The sequence below is a fragment of the Oreochromis aureus genome, linkage group 8 (assembly GCF_013358895.1).
Source record: "Oreochromis aureus strain Israel breed Guangdong linkage group 8, ZZ_aureus, whole genome shotgun sequence".
Lineage (NCBI taxonomy): Eukaryota > Metazoa > Chordata > Actinopteri > Cichliformes > Cichlidae > Oreochromis > Oreochromis aureus.
The window spans coordinates 26,501,793-26,525,364 of NC_052949.1; the positions used below are offsets into that span (position 1 = coordinate 26,501,793).

Sequence of the window (23,572 nt, forward strand, 5' to 3'; positions counted from 1 at the left end):
TCAAACTGCAAGTAGGGCCATGTCATTATTCTGCAATGCTCTCATGTGAAAGATTATACGCAAACAATATGCTTTACTCAAAGTCACAAACACACGAAGAGCGATGAATTGTTTTTTTCTCTCTCGCGGGGCATAATGCCTCGTCTAATTCCAGTCGGCTGAAGAACAGTCTTTTTCTGAGTATCTGGTCAGAACATCAGAAACAATGCTCACAGTGTGATTTCATACAAAAACACAGCAGAATTATTTTAGTACAGACCGAAAAACATTTGTTGTTGAGAGATATTGCGCAACATATTCCCTCGTATTGGAATATTAGTAAATAATAGAACCACAATGCAAAAAAGTTGGAATAGTGTATAAAGTGTAAGTAAAAGAAAGAATAAACCCAACTGTTTAAACTGAAAAATAATATTAGCTTAATGTAATTTAATGGCAGCAACACGTCTAACGGTTTGGTACAGGACCATGTTTACTACTGTGTAGCATCCCCCTTTTTTAACACCACTGCCCTAATATTGTCTGATATAATAGTCTACCTAGTCAACAGTGTTGGGTCTTCTTTGTTTTATTTTTCATTTTGCAGTGCTTCAAATGTTTATAGGTTGAAGGTCTGAACAGCTTCACTCTTCTACTACAAACCAACGCTGTTTTAATATCTGCAGTATGTGGTTCATGAGAAATACGATGTGGCATCAATGTGTGAAAAAAAACAACAAAACGAATTTCAAATTTCAATTCCTCTGACTACAAGAAGAGAGCATTCACAGGCTTCACAATTTTACATTGAAGATCATTATTATGAAATTTTCCCACAACTTATAGACACATGTTCTTGAACAGTGGGACTGGGGCAGCATGGTGACATGGTGGTCAGCATTGCTGCTGCACAGCAAGAAGGTCCTGAGTTTAATTCTACCATCAGGACCAGGACGGGGTCTTTCTTTGTGGAGTTCGCATGTTCTCCCTGTGTTTGTGTGGGTTCTCTCCGGGTACTCTGCTTCCTCCCACAGTCCAAAGACATGCAGTTAGTGGGGTGAGGTTAATTGGAAACTCTAAATTGCCCATAGGAGTGAATGTGAGTGCGAATGATTGTCTGTGTCTATGTGTTAGCCCTGCGACAGACTGGCGACCTGTCTAGGGTGTACCCTGCCTCTTACCCTAAGACAGCTGGGACAGGCTCCAGTGACCCTGAAAAAGGATAAGCAGAAGCAAATGGATGGATAGTTCTCCTCATCTTTACTTCTGAGAAACTGTCTTTCTAAGATGCTCTTTTTATATTAAATTATGTTGGTTAAAACTCTTTTGGACAGTTCTTAAGTCTTTAAGAAGTCCCCCTTTTTTCAAACTGGGTAATACCAAAGTAGAACCCTGTTTTCAAGGTCTTTTTTTAAGCTGTAACTGCAGGGTATGTGCTATTTTGGCTAAAGAGGAAGTTTTTTTGTGTTGAAAATGTAACGTCAAGGTGTTACATCATGGGTAAGCAGTGTATTAAAAAGAGATTCATATATATCTTGTAGTTGGAACATACCCAGATTGTTTGACTGACAGTGAAATACTATGTAACTTTCACTGCTTAATGAAAAACCAAATTACCACTTGGTCAGCTGCATACCGTGTTAATCTGTACTCAGCAAATCAATGAGAGGGACGATGAAGAAGCTGAAACAAGATTACAGCGACATAGCCAGGCTGTTCCATCTGTACCACACATACATTATTGTAATAGCAACTTTTTGTTGAAAATACTGCCTTTCCAGCCACAACAAGCAATAAGAAACAAGCATATAGCTCTGATTTTGTTGTTGTGTCTGTATTTATGTTCTGCCAAATGCTACAAATGCTAGCTATGAGCAAGCACTGTCACCAAGTGCTTGCTCATAGGGGGTCGTCTGATTGTCGGAGTGTTCTCTGCATTATAGGGTTTTTATTTTACAATATAAAGTTCCTTGAGTTGACTGTTGTTGAGATTTGGTAGTGTATATATTGTTGTTATTAGTCTTCCATTTGACTTTGGGCAGGACATTGATAATCACACACACAGCTATCAATTTAGTATGCACCACACTCCTTCACACCCCAGTACTCACCAACTGCTCCTCTGTCTATCCTGTGTTATTGTTATTTAAATTTTGGCAAATAAAGTTATCAAAACATTTTATTTTTATAATAAAAGAAACTATTTATCTTTACAATTTCCCCCAAACTGCAGTAAGGGTTTTCTTTAAGTAAAACACTGACAGTAAAGTGGTCTACAATTGGAAAGACATACAGATAAATGGGTTGTTGTCTTTGTTAGCTTCTTTACAATGTAAACATATAATTTTGTTTCAAGGTGCTCCGGATGTTTTCATAGTGCGTTGTGTCTTTAGTCATAGTGCATGTTTTGCTGAGTTACAAATACCTCTGAACTTGGCTTTCCAAAAAAGAAAAACAGGATTTGCTAGGTAGCTAAGCTAGTTAGAGCCATTCATGTATCACTAGCAATACAACATAATACTTTTTTGCTTTTAAAACAGCTGAAGCACATTCATGTATACAGCCTGGTCAGTGCTCTGCATATGACTTGTTTAGTCAGTCACACATACACAACATTGGCAGTACAGATTAAAGGTTTTGCAGTTTTACCTTTGCTCATGTTCAGTGCTGCCATCTTGGACTGTTAACTCGAGGGTTGGTAGGGCTGCTCCAACCTTCCAAGTGGGAAATCCGAGTTGAGGGGGCATTCAAGATTCAAATTATGACCGGATACTAAGAAATTACAATTTATTAAGGAATGTGGCATTAGTGTATGCTTGTGAGTGTGCACACAACCATTTCCCTGCACCACTGTGGATTTTCCACAGGCATGAAACAGGAGGACTTATAATATGTCATACATGAGGCTGACTGGCCAGTCAGTGGTCAGGGCTGAGAATCCTGGAACTCGTTTGATTCTGATCTTTGGCTGGTTGATCTGTGCATCTCTACTTACTTATCAATGAGCCGCCATGGCGCTATCACAGCAGCTGCACTAGGTGCCATCTTCTACGCATAATTTATTTTACTGTGCTATGTAAAGCTTCTCCTGAGCTTGTAGGAATCCTGTTTTTTCTTCAGCATCTAAGGATAGATTAGTACACTTGTAGGCATACAGTATGCAGCCCAGTGTACAGGACTGAAAAAAAGCACTGCTGTGTTTTCAGACTTTTGGTATTGAAGCTTTTCATTCATTAGTATTGGTTCTGATGACATCCCAACTACTAGCTAGCATTCACAGGCTTGTCACTAGGTTACACATACTTGGTGAGCAGATGACTTCTCTAATATAATGATTGCTTTACTCCACTGACATTGGAATATTTATTCTGTACATATAAAACAACGTTTTTATGCACATACATAATCATCAGACCAAATCTGTTGTCTGCAGTCCTCCAACATAAAATCAAATTGTTACTTCTTGTTATATTTTGGTAGTTTCTTAAATAATTACAGGTTCATTGTGCCTTAAGTAGTCAAGCATCCATGCACACTTTAGTACACTAGGTACACACTAATTTAAGAAATAGAAACAGAAAGTGGGATTATCTAGCAGATGTTTGTCTCCATGTCAGAGATAAGTAAACTTGTTGCTGCTGCTGTGCCACATTTCTCTTGCTTTGGAGCTCCGCTGCTTTAAGCTGCAGGTATTAAGACAAGGTGCTGGAAGGTGCAAAAAAAAGTTGTTAAAATTGAGAACACAGTGTTGTTAATCTAACCCGCCAGAGCATGTGTTCTTTGAAGCAAAGCTATATTTTTATGAATATTTCATTTCATATTTATTTGAGATAACACATTGTAGAGCAAGGTGAATAGGAAAACTTGAACATTTTCAAAGGTGTTTTTGTAGTTTTCAAAGAGGTCTGTTTATGTGCTCTTATCAACTGAAGGCATGCAAAGTCTATGCTTTGAACTCCTTTCATCTATATGGTCCAGTGGAAAAAGCCAGAGTTTCAGATTTTGTCTTGTGTATAGTTTTCTCATTAGAATGAAACTTTGAGGCTCTTTTTGTTTGGGCAGCATGAAAAAGGCTGAAAACAGCTGACAGTTGGCAAGTTAGAGTGTAACACAAATGGAGAGTAGAGAGTCTGGAGTAACTTGTTTTTTTGAAAAAGTCAGAAAAGATATGAAAGACATGATCTCTTTCATATCAAGAAAAATTGTTTTAATAAGCTGTATTTAAATGGTGCATAGCCGTTTTGTTTTTTAATAAACTGCATCTTTAAAAAGATTTTCTAAAAGTAATGCAAAATATAATTAAAGGAATACAAATGCTTTTTTGGTTTTGTTTATGAGAAACATGTCACATTTTTCTCAGATTGTTAAGTATCACCTAAAATAGCTCCAGATTGCTCAGTATTTCCTTGTGTCCCCTCAGGCTCTCTATACACTAACGAGCAGTAGTCTCTGTCACACACAGTACAGTTAGCATGACCACTCGTACTATTGGAACAAATTGGCAATTCCGCAGGCACCCGCTATTAAAACCACAGTCTTTATATTTTTAACACACACTCAGCACAAAAACTGAAGCTTTTACTCACATTAATTCCCCGAATTCAGCTCAACTTAAGTTCATTCCTCACATCAAAGTAAGCCTGTCTTTCTTTTACTTCCCCAATACGTCTGTTTTTCATCATCACCTCACACGCTTCATCATACGTCACATAACTGACAGCTGTAATAAAATTTCAGCTCAGACCTCAGTAACATAACATATTCACCCCATTAAAAAGAGAAACAAACTGTTACAAAGCCACTAAACCGTTTGTGATCTTGAAAGTCTCACAAGACGTTTGAGAGCCGACAAACTGGAACAAAAGCCGTAAAAAAATTCTAAATGATTTTGTTTTTTAGAGTGATAAAAACTACACTCACACTTGAGCACCAGCCTCACAGATTTCACCCTCTCTATTTATGCAAACAGCTCACTTCTTCAGACAGCGAGCCATATATAAATAAAACATAACCCATACGGCCTGGGTTGAGAGTTCACTCACTATGTTACTGAATGTTACAGCTGGCAAAACACTGGGGTAAGTGTGTGAAAACACAACTCCTGAGTTTAGTTGCAGGAGAGCATGCTAGGTTCAGCTCCTATCAGGTGAAAATGAAAAGATCACAGGACCACAACAGGATGACTGAGTGATTCTCAGTAGTTTTTCTGCTGTGATAGACAGACCCTGGAAAAGGTGTCAACCTTCAGCCTGCCCCTGCCAGTAAAATGCACCAGAAATAAATAGAAGATAAAATAAAATCATCCAGCATCGTCTACATCCATTTAATGCAATGTAATGGCTTTTTAAATGCCAATTACTTGGGTATTTCAACACTGAAGTCTGGGGGGCTGACTCACATATGGATCTAGCTTCAGTTGGCCATTAAAGGAACTGCAGATTTTGGCACTTCTGATTAGCTTCATTTGTCAGTCTCAGAGATTCCCATTTGGAAAGGAGATCATAAAGTCTCAAAGTGATGCACAATCCACAACGTCACAAAAGCAAACTGTCAATATGATTAACAAGTGACATAAAAAATCGGGTAAATCTTTGTTATCTTTTCCATCTTCTAACATCCTTGCTAATACGTTTTAAACCTTCACCAGTTTTTTAAACAGACAATAGGTTTGGAGGCCCATTTTCTCACTCTAGCCTATCCCAGGCAAAAGATGGTCACCTGAAGTCAAACTTTAAAGGCTTGAGCAGAGTGTAATTACTGTTGCCAGCTTGGTGATTTTAAAATGAGGAGTGAGAAAACTGATAATCAGAGGAATATGTAAGGTACTGATCTGAACTGATCAGGAAAATTCTTACTAAGGTCAAAGGAGCTGAAGGCTGTTTTTCCATAGACTTCCATATAGCTTGACACCTTTTTGAACATTCCTCCCTGCTGGCCATTAGAAATAATGCATGTTTAAGGCACTTGCATCCATCTTTTATATACAGTTTGTGGTGATTTGCATGTAATTGCAATGTAAGTTTGAAGTCATTGTGATTACAAGCAGGGTGGGGTGGAGGCTGATGTCATGACGATAAATACGATTACCCATATCACTTTTGTAAAAATCTATTTGAATGAGAACTTTCAGTTTGCTTTTTACTTCTTTTTTTGTAAATATTCCAGTTTAAGAAAAAGAGTAGATAGGTCATTCCCAGTTTATTCATCTGCAAAAAAAAGAAGAACATATAGGATTAAGAAGGCACCTGGTACATGATATGAAGTTTTGAGGACACTTAACTAGTAAGACTATAGCTCCATCATTGCCTCATATGCCAACAGGATCAAAAGAGAACTTGGGTTACTCTGTACTTACCCTAAAATCAAAGCAACAGTCAGACTAGGGGAATCCAACTCTAACTTCAAACTAATCAATATGTAGCCTCAGGCTCACCACATATCCATATATGTCTCTTGAATGAATTTCTCTAGATCTTCTTGGTCTCTTAAAGTTTTAAAAACTTTGCCTTCTGATCGAGGACTTCTTTCACAGACATAAAGCTGGATTCTTTGAGGAAGACAGTAAATATGACAGAAAATTTGATCCAAGCAGAGACAAAAAACCTCATTCTTGCACCAATTTCCTACAAAATACATTTCACTAAAACAGACTATTTGAACAAAAGCATCAATCAAAGCAATGTCTTGTCTTACAGTTAGATCGAAGAAGTAAAGTTCCTTTGGTTTGAGCAAACGTAATATTTCCATTTTTTTGTAATGCTTTAGGACACTGCTCTGTATCCACATTGTTCCTGATAGAGACTCTCCTTGTCGTGACCTTCTATCAAAATAAACAGATTTTCTTTCCTACAGTAAGAAAGTCAGTATTGGGCATTAAAAGGATTTTAAAACACCTTTTATTCTGGTTTTACTGGTGATTCTATACATGCAGTATTTATGTTCCAGTGACCACTGAAATTACAGTTAATTTAGCTAATTAATTAAATTAGGTTTCAAGATGTCAAAGTTACAAGCTTGAAACAAGGAGAAAATGTTATTTTGGATCTGACCAACTTATATGCTTAAGTGAGTCATAGGTAAATGTTAAGTGGCTTAAAAAACATTAAGCAGACTAGAATGAAAATGAGTGAAAAAGAAGCCAATGTCCACAGGAAAACTTTAAAAGGCCTTCAGAAAGCCTGGAAAACTATAGCTCAAGATCACTTTAAAACATCACAAGAAGGCCTGGTTTCTTGGAAAGAAATGATCTGTAGCTCAACACTTGTACATTACTGTATGTGGCTTCTTGGTTTTCTGTACAAACTTGGCAAACTCAAATGTGAACTTTCTATGTCAGTGGCTGTAATCTGCAACATTTTTGCTCTAAATCGTTGTCAGTATGGTACTGGGAAGGTCAGGAGAGAAGTAGAACAGTGAGTGTCTACAACCATCTATGAAACACAGGGCAGGCATTGTCATGGCTCTGTGTTGGGGATCTTGATAAAACTGATAAAATTATGAACACAAAAAAGTGCCATCAGAGTTTGATCCACCATGCAAAACGATTTGGAAAGTTACTGATTGGTTTCTTTTTTCAGCATGACAATGAAAAACAGAACAGAAAAACACAAAATGAACACAATCAGTCATGGATTTGCCTTCCCAATGCCTGAATCTCAACATTGATATTGAAGCAGTGTGGGATCATTTTGACAGAGAAGTGAAAAAGAGGCAACCAACATCCAAAGAAGTGCTTTAAGAAGCCTGGAGAACTATCCTAAAGTCTACTTCAAGTCTATTTCACTTAAAAGAAAACAATATATATATCTATATATGGTTTCAGTCTCTGCATCTATTTCCCATTTTCCTCACAAAACAATATATCAAGAAATGAGAAGTGCTCAAGACTTTTGCATATTACTGTATTACAGTTTATGAATGGTATAAACAAATTTAGCATATCATGCTAAATTGTGATGTTTGTGACAATGTTTTAGGCATATTTCAATAAAGCTAGAGTAGCTGTTCACTGCTTCCTCGAGTCTCTAGATTAAGCAATGCTATATGTCTCTCCAGATGGACATGAGAAGGGTACTGATTCTCTCATGTCACTGACATAACAAAAGCTGGTAAGTGTGTTTCACAAAATACTAACAAAATGTGGGTCAAGTATAGCATCAGTTTTACTCCAGGCCTACAAGACGCTTACTAGAACTGCCTGTAGTTAAAGAGTAGATACAGTACAAACAGTATGTTACAACCTTTAAGCATTAAATAAATTGGTCAAAGTGTGGACCTAGGTTGTACAGGTTGTACAATTCTTCAGCCTGTAGCCTTTTCTGTTTTTTTAAAAACACATTTTCTGAATTTGACCTGTCAAGGCAGCAAAAAGCTGTGAGTCACTGTCGTGGAGTCGAGTATCTTTCACTGCTGAATCACTGCCCAGAGTGTGGTGGTCGGGATCATTTTCACAGAGTGGATTAGAGAGAAGGTCATTGTTAATTCCTCCACCGAGAGAGGGAGGCAGACTGCAAACCGGCTGGAAATCTTTTCAGGGGCTGAGAGGCTACAATTGGCCTGAATGTATGACTGGATAAATGCCAACAAGGAAGCAGAACTAAGGACTCAGTGGTTTAAAAGTTAAACAGAAACTGAATATATCTCAAGTGTTTGCTATAGTTTTCTTACAGTACTTGGCAAAAGTGTATATAAAGCTTGGATAAATGTTCCTGCAGTGAATGTTAATTTTTATTTCGGGGTCCTCTACAGGGCATGACTTTTCAGTTTTATATTGACAATGCGGTGACTTTATGGACAAGGAGTGTAACATCAATGCAATACTGTCACTATTCATTTGGTGCATCGGTTTGGTACCACAATCACGTGAAGTTACAGGATGCTGTCTTTTTGTGTGTTATGTAATGCTGAACAAATACATTTTTAAGTGCACAGGAGCTGCAAATGACTCAACAGCACCTAATAACATTTAATAGTAACCTTGCCATTAATGCTAATAAGGAAAGTTAAGAAAGTTTCACTCTGGAGTTTCAGGTTCTCATACTATCCAATAATCTAGTGCAAAAAAAAGGGGAAGGCCCTTGTCCACAAAAAACTAAGTGTGGTCCTTTGTAGTTTTCCACATTTCAGCACTATAGCAGTCCATAAATATTCTGTTTAAAAGATCAGAGTTTAACTTTCTCCTGCTTAAATAAATATAAACGTAATACTGTACGGAGTCGTAAAAAGGAGAGCATGGCTTAAACCACGACAAAAACTACAACTGACTGAAAAATGCCTCAAATTCAAATTCATATGCTCTTCTTCATAGTGAAAGTTATCAGTGCATTTGCTAACAAACCTGGCTGTCAAGTCTCTTAGCAATAATCAAACCAGAACACCAAAGAGACCACGATCCACCACAATTCACAGGTTTTTGGAAAGTCTGAAGTACAAAAAAACAGGACAGCCATCAGTTCTAGCACCTCCCAGTCTGTCCCATTTGAGCCCCAGCCTATCCAAGCATGCAGTTGCCTCCATGAACTAATCATGCCCTGTCCTTGTCCCTTACATTGAGTGCATGGCTGACAGCTACTCCATCATCTCATTCTTTCATCATGTACAAAGATGACATCACAGCCCCTTAACGCAGAGCTAAGTATAAAAAATCTAAATTGTCTGCTTTGGTTTTGATATAAAGCTCCAGATTTCCTCCAGTGTCCTTGATCTGTCTTACTACTGTTTACCTGGAGAGGGGTAAATTCTAAAACACCTCTTTTTTTCCCCTCAGGGCATATTATTACACTCTTTTGGGAGTTTATGAACTAGTTCTCCATGGCTGAAATGGGAAGAACTGCCAATGTATATCCTCATCAATATGTATGGAAGAGATCAGGTGAGAGGTACAACAGTGATTGTCTAAAGTCAATTGCAAAACATGGTGGAGGCTGTGGCTGCATTTCAGCCAGTGGTGCTGCAAAATCATCTGGACAGCACTGGATTAGTAATAGCTTCTTGTTTTTTAAGTATGACAATTATCCAAAACAGTTGCAATAAAAGCATAACTGGATATGAATATCAAACAATGGAACACTATCAGTTATGAACTGGACATAAGTAATAGTAATGGAAGCAACATATCAGTTTATATGTGACAAATGTAAGACAAAGACTCCTGGAAGCAGCATCTTTCTGATTTAAATTTCAATTCTTTATTTTACTGACCAACACAGTCTGAGCAGGTTTTGGTTACAAACATGTAGAAAGCAGAAGAAATCTTAAGCCAGATATTCATTATCTGCTCCCCACATATGATTGGCTACACTGAAAATCCTCCCTTTAACACAAGAGAACAACAATGAGTTCTAACTTTGGAAGCTACTTAACCTAGTTTCAAGGTTTTCCAGTTGACTTTTGGGAGGCTATAAGAGTCACCAATGGCAGCAACATATAGTTATATATAGTATAGTTAGTAATATGTCCAAATAAAAGCTCTTCTCATCTAAAATGGAAAAAGATACTGATAATGATCACAGTATGTCTAATCTTTTCATTGGACAGCACAAAACAAACATGAACAAAAACAGCATTCATTGAATCACAACTATTTGATTTGATGCTTTTCACTAACTTGATGGCAAAAATGGTAATTATATTAATGCTTCTCACCTGACAGCACAGTGAATATGGCGGCAAAGGCATTGAGCTTGAGCCCGTCGATGACGTTGCCGATGTGACACACTTCTATGGACATAAGGATGCCTCCGGTGGCCAGCAGCAGAATGTAGAGGCACTCTGCAACTATGCACAGCCACAGCACACCTGTGAAAACAGTTTGTTATAGCAAAGTAATGGCCAAGAGGAAGAAGACAAATGATCAAGTTGTGGAAATGGTGGTGTTGAATGTGGCTGAGTGAACGATGGAAGTGTGATGTCATGGTGAGAGAGAAGGGAAATTGGGGCGTGAGGGAGAATATGGGTGAGCAAGGGTGAAGGAAGGGAGCAGAGACGTGAAAAGGCAGAGGAAGCGGGGAAGAGTGAGTGGAGAAAGGTGCACCGGCGACCCCATCCCCCGTATCATTAACCTTCACAGTCAGGGAGAGGATATAGAGCATGATCTACCAAGAGACGCAGAGCATTGTGAGCTGGAGTCTATATACGTGTTAGGACAAAATATCAGCGGATTTAAAAACCTGTCAGTGTAAGCTGTAGTGTAATTGCATATCACCCAAGGGCAGGCAGTTAGTGTGTGGTTAATTAATCATAAGGTGTGTAATAAACGTAACATGCCTGTTACCCAAAATATCCCTGAATGAATTATGGACAGAAATACGTCCTTCAGCTAAAAAGTCTTTTTCTTGCTTGCTTTAAATTGACTTCAGTAAAAGATTTCTTCAGCTTAATTTAGAGTAGGCAGGTGGAAAAGATAGAGGCTTTAAAACACTGCAATTAAGCCCCTTCCATAGAAATTTTTCTTTGTTTTGCTATATCCTAGTATTTTAATCATGATGCTGGCAAATGGTCTGCAAAGAGATGGATGCTCCCAACTTGTTGTACAGGGATAACGGTACAGGCTTCTGTTTAAACAGTCTGGCATCCAAGTTGTTGTTTCAGTCGCTGAAGATCTCTTTATACGAGGAATTATCTATGTTTTCTTTGCGGCGAGGCTCATATGGAGTTGCCTGGTTACAGATTACTAATTTGCTGCCCACATCTTGTATTTATGCAGCATTTTACATGTGTGCACACTGTTAACTGTTTGCATAGTTAAGGAAAAGAAAGAAGCAGATGTGTGTAGGAGGGATTAAAGGATAAAGATGATAGTTTTTTTTTATTGAATTTTCTTCTTTTTGTATAAAACAATTGAATGAAACAAAGTGTTAGCCTGCCAACCTCAATCTTTCAAAACAGGTGTCATTTAATTGTTTTTTCTTATTTTAAGACAGCAATATTTTTCTAAAAAGATGTACGCTGTAGTTTTTAGGCACTACAGTTCTTAGTGTTACTGAAACAGAATGAAATAAGGCACTTTTGGGGATCTGGTTTAAATGGAGGAGTGATCTATAAACAGAGGTGGGTAGTAACTAATTACATTTACTCAGTTACATTTACTTGAGTAACTGTTTGGGAAAAAATTACTTTTATGAGTAGTTTTACTACACTGTACTTTTTACTTTTACTGGAGTAACATTGTTACGAAGTATTGCTACTCTTACTTGAGAAAAAAATTCTGGCTAGTCTACTCAGTGTGAGTAACTTCACTGAATGAATAATAAACATGTTTTAACCACAAATGCATGAGACACAGACACAGACCTAAAGTTTATGTCAAAGTGAGACTTATTGTTTGTTGTTTTAATGCTATTCTATCTGCTGAGCCTGTTGTGCCATTTGGAGAAGTAAAGTAACACCATATACTGTCACTGGAAGTATTTTACCCTTTTCTAACATATATTTATATTACCTTTTATAAATATTAATTTAATCATGATTTGGAAAAGTGTTTTTTCTACTTAGTTATTTTTTTTTTTAAATTATTTTTGCTTTTCAGTCTTTAAAATACCAAAATTTCCTCTAAATTTTATATTTTTGTCTGTCTGAGTATCTCATTTTAAAAAATTAAATCAGATGTTATGATCAGTTACTCAGTACTCAAGTAGCCTTTTTCACTAAATACTTTTTTACTCTTACTTGAGTAATTTCTTAGATGGCTACTTTTTACTTTTACTTTAGTAAAACTATCTTGAGGTAGTGCTACTTTTACTTGAGTACAATTTTTTGGCTACTCTACCCACCTCTGTCTATAAATGACACAAAAAGGAGGATTTCTGACAGCAACTACAACTGACTCAAACCCTCCAAAAAAACATTGTTGTCAGTTTTTTTGAAATAAAGAAGCAGGTTGGGCACAGTGGAATAATCAGGCTTGGGATTTACATTTTCCCCTCTCTTCCCCGCTGATGGTCTAGTAAATATTCCCATGTGCTGCTTTTTGAAGCACATTTATGATAAAAAAAAAAAATCATTTTTTTGTTTTGCTAAGTCTGGTACAATTCGTATCTTCTCTGTCATGTCATATTGCCTCCTGACAAATATCATAAACTGAACTTTTACTATAAAATTCTGACTGAGAAAACAGAATAAGAAAAACTGAGTAGCAAACATAATATACATAATATATTCACTATGTGCTAGCTCTAATTAAAATTTAGGAGTTGACATTTTGGGAAACATTTTTGACCCACAGGAGGATCTGCTCAATTAATGGCACTGTTGGTGCCAGGAAATATAACACAGATATTTTTCTCTTCTGCTTGGTCTACTTTAGGACATTAACATATAGGACATAAATAGTAGCTCATAGCAACTTGCTTTCCTTCTAACAGCCTGCAGAGGGTTACAGCAAGAAGTACAATTGTATCTAAGTCCATGAGAGCATAACCCTGCTTCCTACTTAAAAATGACATCAGTTATTAGTTTCCTAATGACTTTATGATTTTAATCACGAAGTTTATTCTGCTATATTGCAAAGTTTTTTTCATTTTTCTATGTCAGTCTCATTTGGAGTCAAAACATTACATATGATTTAGGGTGTTGCTGTTTCAAGGGGGGGTAGTGTCCCTGGGCTCACATTCACCTCTTGTTTTTCATATTGGGTTGGAAAAACAAAAGCAGGAAATTAACAGATAGATTATTTTTTGACAATGGTAGTTCATCAACCAGTGTGTGACATCATGATGACTGTTTCCAACCTCCACCCAAGACCCAGATGTGGCTTAACCCTCATTTTGAAATGATACGAGAATATGAGATTGACCATTAGAAAAATTGACTTTTAACACACTTCCCCACTGACTGTCAGACCCAGAGACCAAGATCATCTTCCATTTGTACCCTGTGTGCTAAACATTGAGAATGCAACGAGAGGCAGATTTTAGCACAAGACCAGGGTTCAGGGCACTAATTAACTGGGAGAAAACCACGTGGATCTGATTGATTTACTGTTTTGGTTTCTTATTGCCTAGCAGCAGCACAAGTGATTAGGTCATCCACAACACCATGGTGTCACCAATAGCTATTGATCTTTTTTCCAATATAGGATAATTATGTGAGAAAAAAATCTGGGGTGGAACCTGACTCACTTTCAACTCACAGGAAGTCAGTGCTGATGAAGAAGAAGATGAATAAAAAACTGAATACATCACTTGGAGGCCTAAAGACACTTAAACAAATGTCTACAAAAAAAATATCTGAAACAGGGTCAGTGGAGAACTAAATGACTTTGGCCAGCATTTCATCACACTGACAAAATTACTGAAACGTCCACTTCAGATTAAGCTGCTTATTTAGAGTGACAAGAAAGCAGCCATACAGATGACAGAGATCTCTGGGTTATTTTAAGCCTTGAGATGACAAAACTGATAAAGGACATCACTCCTATGCGTAACTTCCCACTAGTGAGACCCTGCTCTGACTGACTGGGAATTTTGCCATGTCACTGAAACAGTCTTTATTTGGAGTCACATTTTATATAAAAACAAAAAAAAACAAAAAACAAAAAAACTTACCTCTTTCATTTGATGGTGCAACATAAAGGAAATTTCTGCAATTCTCACCTGTAAAAGAATGTAAATTAAACATTTAATTCATGTACCAAGCCAGTAGTGTGTCAGACTTCATGTTTTTCCTCCATATTCCACAAAGATAAAGTTGTGATGTAAAATTTTAAAGAAAAACTTCCAGTCTGTGATTATGTACTAACAAGAACACCCCCCCCACCCCCACCCCTCTCTCTCTCTCTCTCTCTCTCAGGGTGTCACAGTCTTCTGCCTGAAATGCAGTGTGCAGTGTGTAGCTGTGTGCTGGCCAGAAATTCTACTGTCAGTGCAACAAATGCTTTTATGGTGGTCTGCACACAGACACATAGTGCTTCGCTCAGCTGGCTTTTCTGGAACTGTCTCTTAAATCAGCTGAACAGCTTTCACACTCAGTGATAGAAGAACCACTGAAGCAGGTGAAATATACCTTTAACCTTGCTTTGCTCATGTTTTTGCCCATAAAAACTATTCCAAGAATCATTCAATTAATCAACATTACATATATTTAGTTTGCTCTTTTCAGGCTCCCAGACATGATTATTCCATTCTCTGCTTGTTTAATCATAAATATTACTAAATTGTGATTAATTAGCGTTTTATTCATGTATTTGTGTTTGCAATTTAAATGTCTTTGCGTGTACTGGCATTACATCCTGAACCTGAGTTTACATAAATCTGGCTATGAACTTCTCTATCTGATAACCTTTGAACAATGGACACAAAAACCTGTTAGTTAAATATAATACTCATTGTCAGATTATGACTTTAATTTTCTCAGTAGTTTCCGAGATTAATCCCCAAATCCAGTCCTTGTTGATGTGGAATTGAATATAAAAGTCAATGCATTAAAATCCGGACTTTTAATTTTATTTCATCGCAGCTGGAGCAGCACGTCTCCCTCCTGACGCACCTCCTCAGCGCGCACAGCGGTCCCGCCGTCAGTCCGCCGTTACTTCTGTAGAAAACCAAACTTACCGGTCATGTTGATGTTCTGCTCGCAGGAGAACCAAATGCCGGTGTGAAACTTCCTCAACACGTACTTGTCCTCCCCGGTCTCCCAGATGTACTGCACCAGCCGCGTGTCGTTGAGGTTGGTGCTGTTGAACCTGATGCAGAAGGACTGCTTGGTGGTGACCGGTCCTGTGCAGAACGGCTTCACCACTTTCCGTGTCCCTTCGCACCAGTAGCTGGTGGTGAGAGCCGACACAGCCAGGAACAAGGCGAGAAAGTTCAAGGTGAGAGCCAGCGATGCTCTCCGCCGCCGGTCTATCCCCATAACGGCAGAGGGAAGAAGTAAAGACGCCTAACTTAATCCCTCGCCCTGCGCGACACCGGATTCTGGTGACTTCTCCTCAAATCCTCATAATCCCGTTATTCCCATTAATATCCTCGGCTAATTATCGCGGTACATCTGGCTCCTTCAGCGCGCCTCTCGCTTCTGTTTCTCCACAGCGGCGGACTCTCTCATTTTGTAGGTTTTCTCTCCCCACTTCCATCCTCCACCCCTACACACACCCGGCGCACTCCCCCCTCTAGCTCTCACACACACGAACTCTTCGGTGTCGGAGCTCGGGGCTCATTTATTCCTTCTTGGTCCCTTTTAAGAATTTTCACCACACGCCACAAAATGTCATAAAAAATCCCCCCCAGTATTTTTGTTTCTTTAACGGCTACGTTTCCCTCTACTTGATCATTTCTGATGTTTTCAATGAACAGCACAACAGAATCTGACTGTGTACCATGCACTCAGAAAAAATGGATGTCACAGTCATTTAGCCAGTGTTTTTACACTCATTGTCTGATCAGAGGATGCTTTTATGTTATTACTTTATTTCGATAACTCACTTTTGTGTCGGTTTATAGCCCATTTATCGAAGCGTTGGGGGAGGTGGTGGGGTTTCCATTCTTTACGACGGCTGTATTTGTCAGAGTTTAGAGTGGAAATGTCTAACTATTTGGCTATTATGGATAAAACAGAAGAATAGAAATGGAAACAAAATGGAGCAAAAAACCCCCCAAACAAAACAGCATAATCTGCCTTGGACAGTAGTGCATACTGGCCCCCAGGCTGACCCTCCCAGTCTATAAATACTTTATTTTCTTTGTTTCACTCAATTCTCCTTTATTTTTGATATGGAGAAAAATACACATCACAGATTCACCTTCTTTAAGTACGTTATGGTTTTATCTTCAAGTTGATCCACATTAACCAATGAGAAACAACTTCCATGTTGGGATCCCTCTATGCGTTTGAAAATTGACCTCTGCTTTCGGCAGAGGTGGGTATTAAAAAAAAATGCTGTAAAACCAACTAAATTGTCACATTTGATACTTTTTTTGTCATGACAACCATGCATTGACAATATCCATAATATTGAAACGTCACTATGTCATTAATGCACATATGATAATATGAAGTAAATTTGTAATTATACTTTTTGTCAGCTTTTGTGGCGTTATAGTCTCATCCATGCACCTCTAGTTAATTTTGAATTGAATGAGTTTACCAAAAGAAGTACAACACAATGACTTACAGAGACGGATTTGACATATGCCAAATTGTGTTCATGTTATTGTGAATTTCATGATATTAGTCAAGTAGATATTGATTGGCATCAATACAGAAACTACAAACATAATATAAACCCCATATTTTACAGCAGAATAGACTGCATCCTATTCAAGAAATGATTTGCAAATCATTTTTTTACTTTTTCATGTCACTATGTCAGATTTCTATTCTGTTGAGGTATTCTGTTATAAAGAATTATTTTCTTATCTGGTAACAAATACAAGATACCGAAGTAAATAAAAAAGTTTTTTCCCTTTGACTCAAGAATGTTTTTTTTCTGTGACCAGATTTAAAGCTACCTATGGTATCTAAACAGTGCAACATTTCTATTTTGTATATAAAACTGTGTAATATGACATGAATCTAAACCATAAGAAAAATTATGGTAAAATTATTAAAAATTTTAGATGTAGCTATAGTATATATTTAACTTTATTACATGGTATTTGCTAATTAAATTTAAATAGTTTTGTGTTGTGCTGATCTAATTAACTTAAGAAAACATATGCAACCAATAGATTTTTGAAACATTTAGATCAGAAAACAAGTGAACAGTAACTTACAGGTATAAAATAAAAGTGATCGGGCAAAAGGCTTGTTGCGGTTTGGGGAGAAAATTATTTTAGAATTGCAAAGAGAATCACCATGTGACCCATAGGGAATACATGTAGGACAGATAGAGGAAGTAGGTTAGCAAACGAGTGGAAAAGGTTTGGTGATGCAGCAGGAAGGAACATGGGGTAAAAGTGTCTGTTCTGAAATGGCCAGTGAATTCATTCAGAGAAAATTTAAAGATAACAAGGCAGAAAAAATGAAATATATCAAAAATGTGAGAAGAAAACAACAAAATAGAAATGAGCAGCAAATACAGGAGACACAAGCAAATCCTGATGCAGGGACTGCAAAGTCAGACTAATAGGGTGGGGACATATGTTGACCCTAAACCAGAGTTTTCAGTGTCACAGTAGTAGCTCTCTGCTAATCTGGCTAGATCACCATGGTAACATTTGGTTTAAAATCGCTACATTTTCTCTCATTCCTTTCTCTCTGAGCAATACTAGCTCACATATCCTGTATGAAAACTTATTTAGCCATAAGTTTGCAATTCCAATGAATAAGGCTGTGCAGTTACAGTAGAGCAAGCTGAGTAATACTGTTAAGGGAATTTGCATGCATTCAATTGGTGATGCAGAAAATGCTTGAATTGGGATTAATTTGTTGCCAAACCCATTTTATACTGCCAGCATTGCAGGTGAGAATGCAGCTAATAAGACACAGATTAGAAAATGCATTAGACACAGAATATTCAACCAATAAAATTCACCTCACTTTTTTGTGACATATAACCCATGTGAGGTGTAGGAGAGAAGATTCCGATTTACTATTCCTAAATCATCCTGTCTCCACACAGCTGACCCCTGACTATTCAGTATTCGCAGATCATTATCTCTGATTAATTGGAGGAAAGAAAAGAAAAGAAAAATCAAAATTTTCCATATTCATGGAAAAATCACCTATTCGCTGATTTTTTTTGGAAAGCATATCTAAATTTCGCTAATGATGTCATTTTATTTTTGTGCATAAATACATTTTTATGATATCTAATTTTCAAATATTAACATGAATGCAAACACAGCAAAATATCAATACAATGTTTTTTTTTCTTAAAAAACTTTCACTAAACAATGCAGAAATTCCCCAACACAAAGCTGTTTTTGGATGATGGTTTAATGTATATTTGGTATTTGACCTATTAAAATAGATAGTTATAAGTGTTTTTGGATCAGGTCTCAAGTATTTGCGAATTTCAGCTATTCGCACACGGTTGTGGTCCCTAACCTGGGGGTCGATTGCACAGGAAGCAAACAGTGGAGATTCTAGAGTCTTTTGGGGCTCTAGGCACCTGGGCCCCCACAGCCAGCATTCATCACCATTTACATTATTCAAGTGTCTCTCCCTACGAGTTAAGACTAGATTAGCAGTATTTGCATTATATTTAATGTTATTTTTTTTCACCAAAAGTTGATTCTGTTCACCTGGACGTAGCATTTTCAGTGGGAGAAACGTTTCGTCACTCATCCAAGTGACTTCTTCACTCAGCTGACTGCAGGTTTCCCCAATCTTATAAACAGTACATTTGCATAATGACTGAAACCAGCCCACTGAAGGAACAATGGGCTGTGAGGTCAGCTCCCAGGTCAGCTTCTTGCAGTTAGCTGACACCGAAGAAGTCACTTGGATGAGTGACGAAACGTTTCTCTCACTGAAAACGCTACGTCCAGATGAACAGAATCAACTTTTGGAGATTTACTTACCTGAATGATTGAGAATGCATCAAGATATTTTTTTTTGACTCCCAAAGAGGAAACTCATTCATTTTCAGTAAGTAGCTTGTGTTCTTGTAATTAGGTTTGTTCAACATGATCGGAATCAAGGAACGCGAAAGGTAACCTTCGGCGTCCCTATTATACGCCCCGGACTGTGGATGGAATCCAATAGAATGATGCTTCTGACGGTAACACACTTTCGAGCTGTGTAGTCCAGCCCTAAATCTAACCTTATCTCTAACCTTAACCACAACCTTAATCATATTAAATAGTGTTTTCCAAAGCGATTCATGATGAGAAAGTAAAATAAATGTACATGTGTAGATTCATTCCAAACGGTTATCTCTACTTTCAAGATTGGGCTTAAAACTTTCCTTTTTGCTAAAGCATATAGTTAGGGCTGGACCAGGTGACCCTGAATCCTCCCTTAGTTATGCTGCAATAGACGTAGGCTGCCGGGGATTCCCATGATGCATTGAGTTTTTCCTTTCCAGTCACCTTTCTCACTCACTATGTGTTAATAGACCTCTCTGCATCGAATCATATCTGTTACTAATCTCTGTCTCTCTTCCACAGCATGTCTTTCTCCTGTTTTCCTTCTCTCACCCCAACCGGTCGCAGCAGATGGCCGCCCCTCCCTGAGCCTGGTTCTGCCGGAGGTTTCTTCCTGTTAAAAGGGAGTTTTTCCTTCCCACTGTCGCCAAAGTGCTTGCTCATAGGGGGTCATATGATTGTTGGGTTTTTCTCTGTATTTATTATTGTGCGATCTATTGTACAATATAAAGCGCCTTGAGGCGACATTTGTTGTGATTTGGCGCTATATAAATAAAATTGAATTGAAATTGAATTGAATTGAATTTCTGAAGATGTAACATACAGAGGATTTGTCACATAGCATTGGTATGGTACGTTTTGGGATGAAAACGTATTGACTCCACTTGCAAAAGGAATGAGTGGTGTCAGGTGAAGAACCCTTAGCGGGTCGGACCTGTCCTACTGTCTCTGCAAACTTATATGGTGGGAATAATTAGCTATATTGAAATAATGAAGTTACAGCTATTGTTCTCACTTTGGGGATGTATGTATGCATCCTGTAGGTAATTCCGTGCTTCCTTGAGTATTTAAAAACTCAGATGAAAGACTCCTACAAACAGCTGGAAACAAAAAACACAACTAGTCCACCACTAGTCCACTCTTCAGAAGAGAAAGCCAAATACTGAAACAATTATGTTCTGAACAACACAACACGCAACACAAATGAAAACATCTCTTTCCATAATGTAACAAATTTTAGGAAACAGAAGAAACGGAACACGTTGTAATGAAAAAAGGTTATACCGTGTATCTAAAAACATGAATGAACCTGTTTTTTTTTTCCTTCACAAAAATGTGAAGCTATAACCACAGACAGTGGAGAAAGCTTCAAAATCTTTAAAATTCCTGCTTGAATATGTGGTTTATTTTTCTGGGGCCATAACATCTGAACGTTTTACAGCAGGGCCCTCCATGAAAGGAAGGAAAAACTAACTGCTGACAGCAAATGTTTATCACCCCACAAACAGGCAGATAGCACCTCCATGTAATTGCTACTAGGGGAATTGCTCTGCTTGTGTCAGGTCAGGATGGGCAAGACAGCTTTCAATCAGTGACAGAGACACACAGCGAGTTGATGAGAGTGGTTAAATGGCTGCTGTAGGTAGGTGTGAAAATACCAAGACTATCCAAAGTCACTTAATATATGGGGCAAGTCTTATCTCTGTGCAAATATTATGTTTATATGACTGTGTCTTCTTGCTTTTCTGAGAAGAGTCAGCACACTGGGATCTCCATCTGTAATTTCCTCTGCCTACATGTTATAGATATGAAAAAAGTGAGCAAAATAGTTTGTGTGTGTATGCGTGTGTGCATTGGTCCCATTGTGTGTGTCTTGGGAGGCTGTCAAAGAACTGCACATGTTTGTCCTGTGAGATTACACGTCACCATCCTTTCTTAAATTCCCTCCCCCATTTTATGACCTATAACATACTAAACTGGTGCAAAACTGCTGTAGCCCCAGAAGAGACACAGTATAGACCTCCAATACTGTAGTTTCAGGCCCCATTATGGTTTTTCTTCCAAAGGTTCATCAACATAATTAATATCAGTAATGTATGCACTCACTCTGCTTTCTGTCACACCCAACATAACCTCAATCTGTGTCTGTGTGTGTGTCCTTTCCAAGGGGAATTACAGATAATCAATAGTGGGTTGCAGTGTCTACAGCGCATAGATGTGCCACACCCAGTGTTTAATCCTGTAACCCCAGACCTGTTGTCCTGATTCAAGGCTCTCTGTCACCTTCAGGTTGATGTATACTGTTAACATATGACAAGGAAGGAGGAATCACTCCAGCTGGAATTTCTCATAAGAGGACATAGACTACTGCTTGACTCATTTCCTCTCTAGAGCCAGAGAAGAAAAACTCCAAGGTCGAGCAATGCGGCACATTCTCATCATATGGAGTGACCCTGTGGGGGCCAGATAAAAGATGTCAGGTGTTTCATGTTCCAGCAGCACCATTCATTGAATCGGTGATGGCGAGCAGCACAGGCAGAGAGATAAATATTGGAAATGTTTCATCCGCCTTGGTTTACATAGTCACTTTGGGTGAGAAGAAGGGTGGGTGAGGTCAAATTTAGAGAAAGGCAATATATACAATATATATATATATATATATATATATATATATATATATATATATATATATATATATATATATATATATATATATATCTACACTGAAGAATACCAACTAGGATATTTGGAAGATTTGAGGCATGACAGATTTGGTCTGGAAGCAGACTGACACAAGGCCTGTTGGCTTATTAATATTACCGCACACTTACAGTTAATCAATCTAACACCACCAAATTGACTACAGCAGAAATCAGCAAAAGAATGCAATTTCAGTCCAAGCTAAAAATGTTCCATGCTTGACAGCCTTTTAAAAATGATGTCAATAAGTAATGATTCTAGCAAATAATTCACTCTGGTCCAGGGCAGAAAGGGCAAAATCTGGAACATTTTTGGTATATAGTTTAACCTTCATTAGATACTTATATTCTGACAAATTCTTGTGATGAATAGAAATCAGACCAAGCTTCAGCTTCAAAGGTTAAAAAGTGAAGCCAAACCTACAGTTCCTCAAATGGCCACTTGAGGCTCACTCCAAAACTGAGTCAGTCTCAAAGACAGTGTAAAACTGGTTTGAAAAAAGAAAACCAACATGGAAGTTCCATTAGCCTGGATTCTATCTAAAGGTCACCAGAAAGCAATAGTTGTGTTTGCACACATACTTCTGGTCCTATAAAAGTTCGATAAAATGGTTTTGTGACTTGACCGCTCAGGGAGGGGCGGCCTTCTGCTGCGACGAGTTGGGGTGAGGGGAGGGAGACAGGGCAAAAGACATGCTGTGGACGAGAGCCAGAGATGAATAATAAGTAATGATTCAATCCAGAGTAATGTATAAACACATAGTGCGTGAAAAAAGGTGAGTGAAGAAAAAACACCCAGTGCATCATCGGAATCCCCCAGCAACCTAGACCTATTGCAGCATAGCTAAGGGAGGATTCAGGGTCACCTCATCCAGCCTAACTATATGCTTTATCAAGAAGGAAAGTTTTAAACCTAATCTTAAAGGAGGAAGACATTAAACACAGAATATTCAACCAATAAAATTCACCTCACTTTTTTGTGACATATAACCCATGTGAGGTGTAGGAGAGAAGATTCCGATTTACTATTCCTAAATCATCCTGTCTCCACACAGCTGACCCCTGACTATTCAGTATTCGCAGATCATTATCTCTGATTAATTGGAGGAAAGAAAAAAAAGAAACCCTGTCTGTCTCCCAAATCCAATCTGGGAGCTGGTTCCACAGAAGAGGGGATTGAAAGCTGAAGGCTCTGCCTCCCATTTTACTTTTAAATATTCAGGAACCATAAGCAAACCAGCTGTATGACAGCAAAGTGCTCTATTGGGCTGATACGGTACTATGAGGTCTTCAGGATAAGATGGGGCCTCATTATTCAAGACCTGCTCTTTCTAGTCCATGTCAATATTCTTGCTGCAACACTTTGGA

The 23,572-nt window shown here is 38.0% G+C and overlaps 1 protein-coding gene across 1 annotated transcript in view; it reads right to left on the minus strand.

Moving 5' to 3' along the window:
- The window catches only part of LOC116330892 (germ cell-specific gene 1-like protein), a 30,102-nt gene extending 13,913 nt beyond the window's left edge, over nt 1-16,189 (minus strand). The window contains exons 1-3 of the mRNA XM_031753354.2: nt 15,528-16,189; nt 14,523-14,570; nt 10,624-10,776 (exon numbers count right to left, since the gene is read on the minus strand). Of these exons, the coding sequence (XP_031609214.1) occupies nt 10,624-10,776; nt 14,523-14,570; nt 15,528-15,828 (502 nt within the window). The 5' untranslated portion in view covers nt 15,829-16,189. The remainder of the gene's footprint in view (nt 1-10,623; nt 10,777-14,522; nt 14,571-15,527) is intronic.
- Between the last annotated feature and the right edge of the window lie 7,383 nt (nt 16,190-23,572).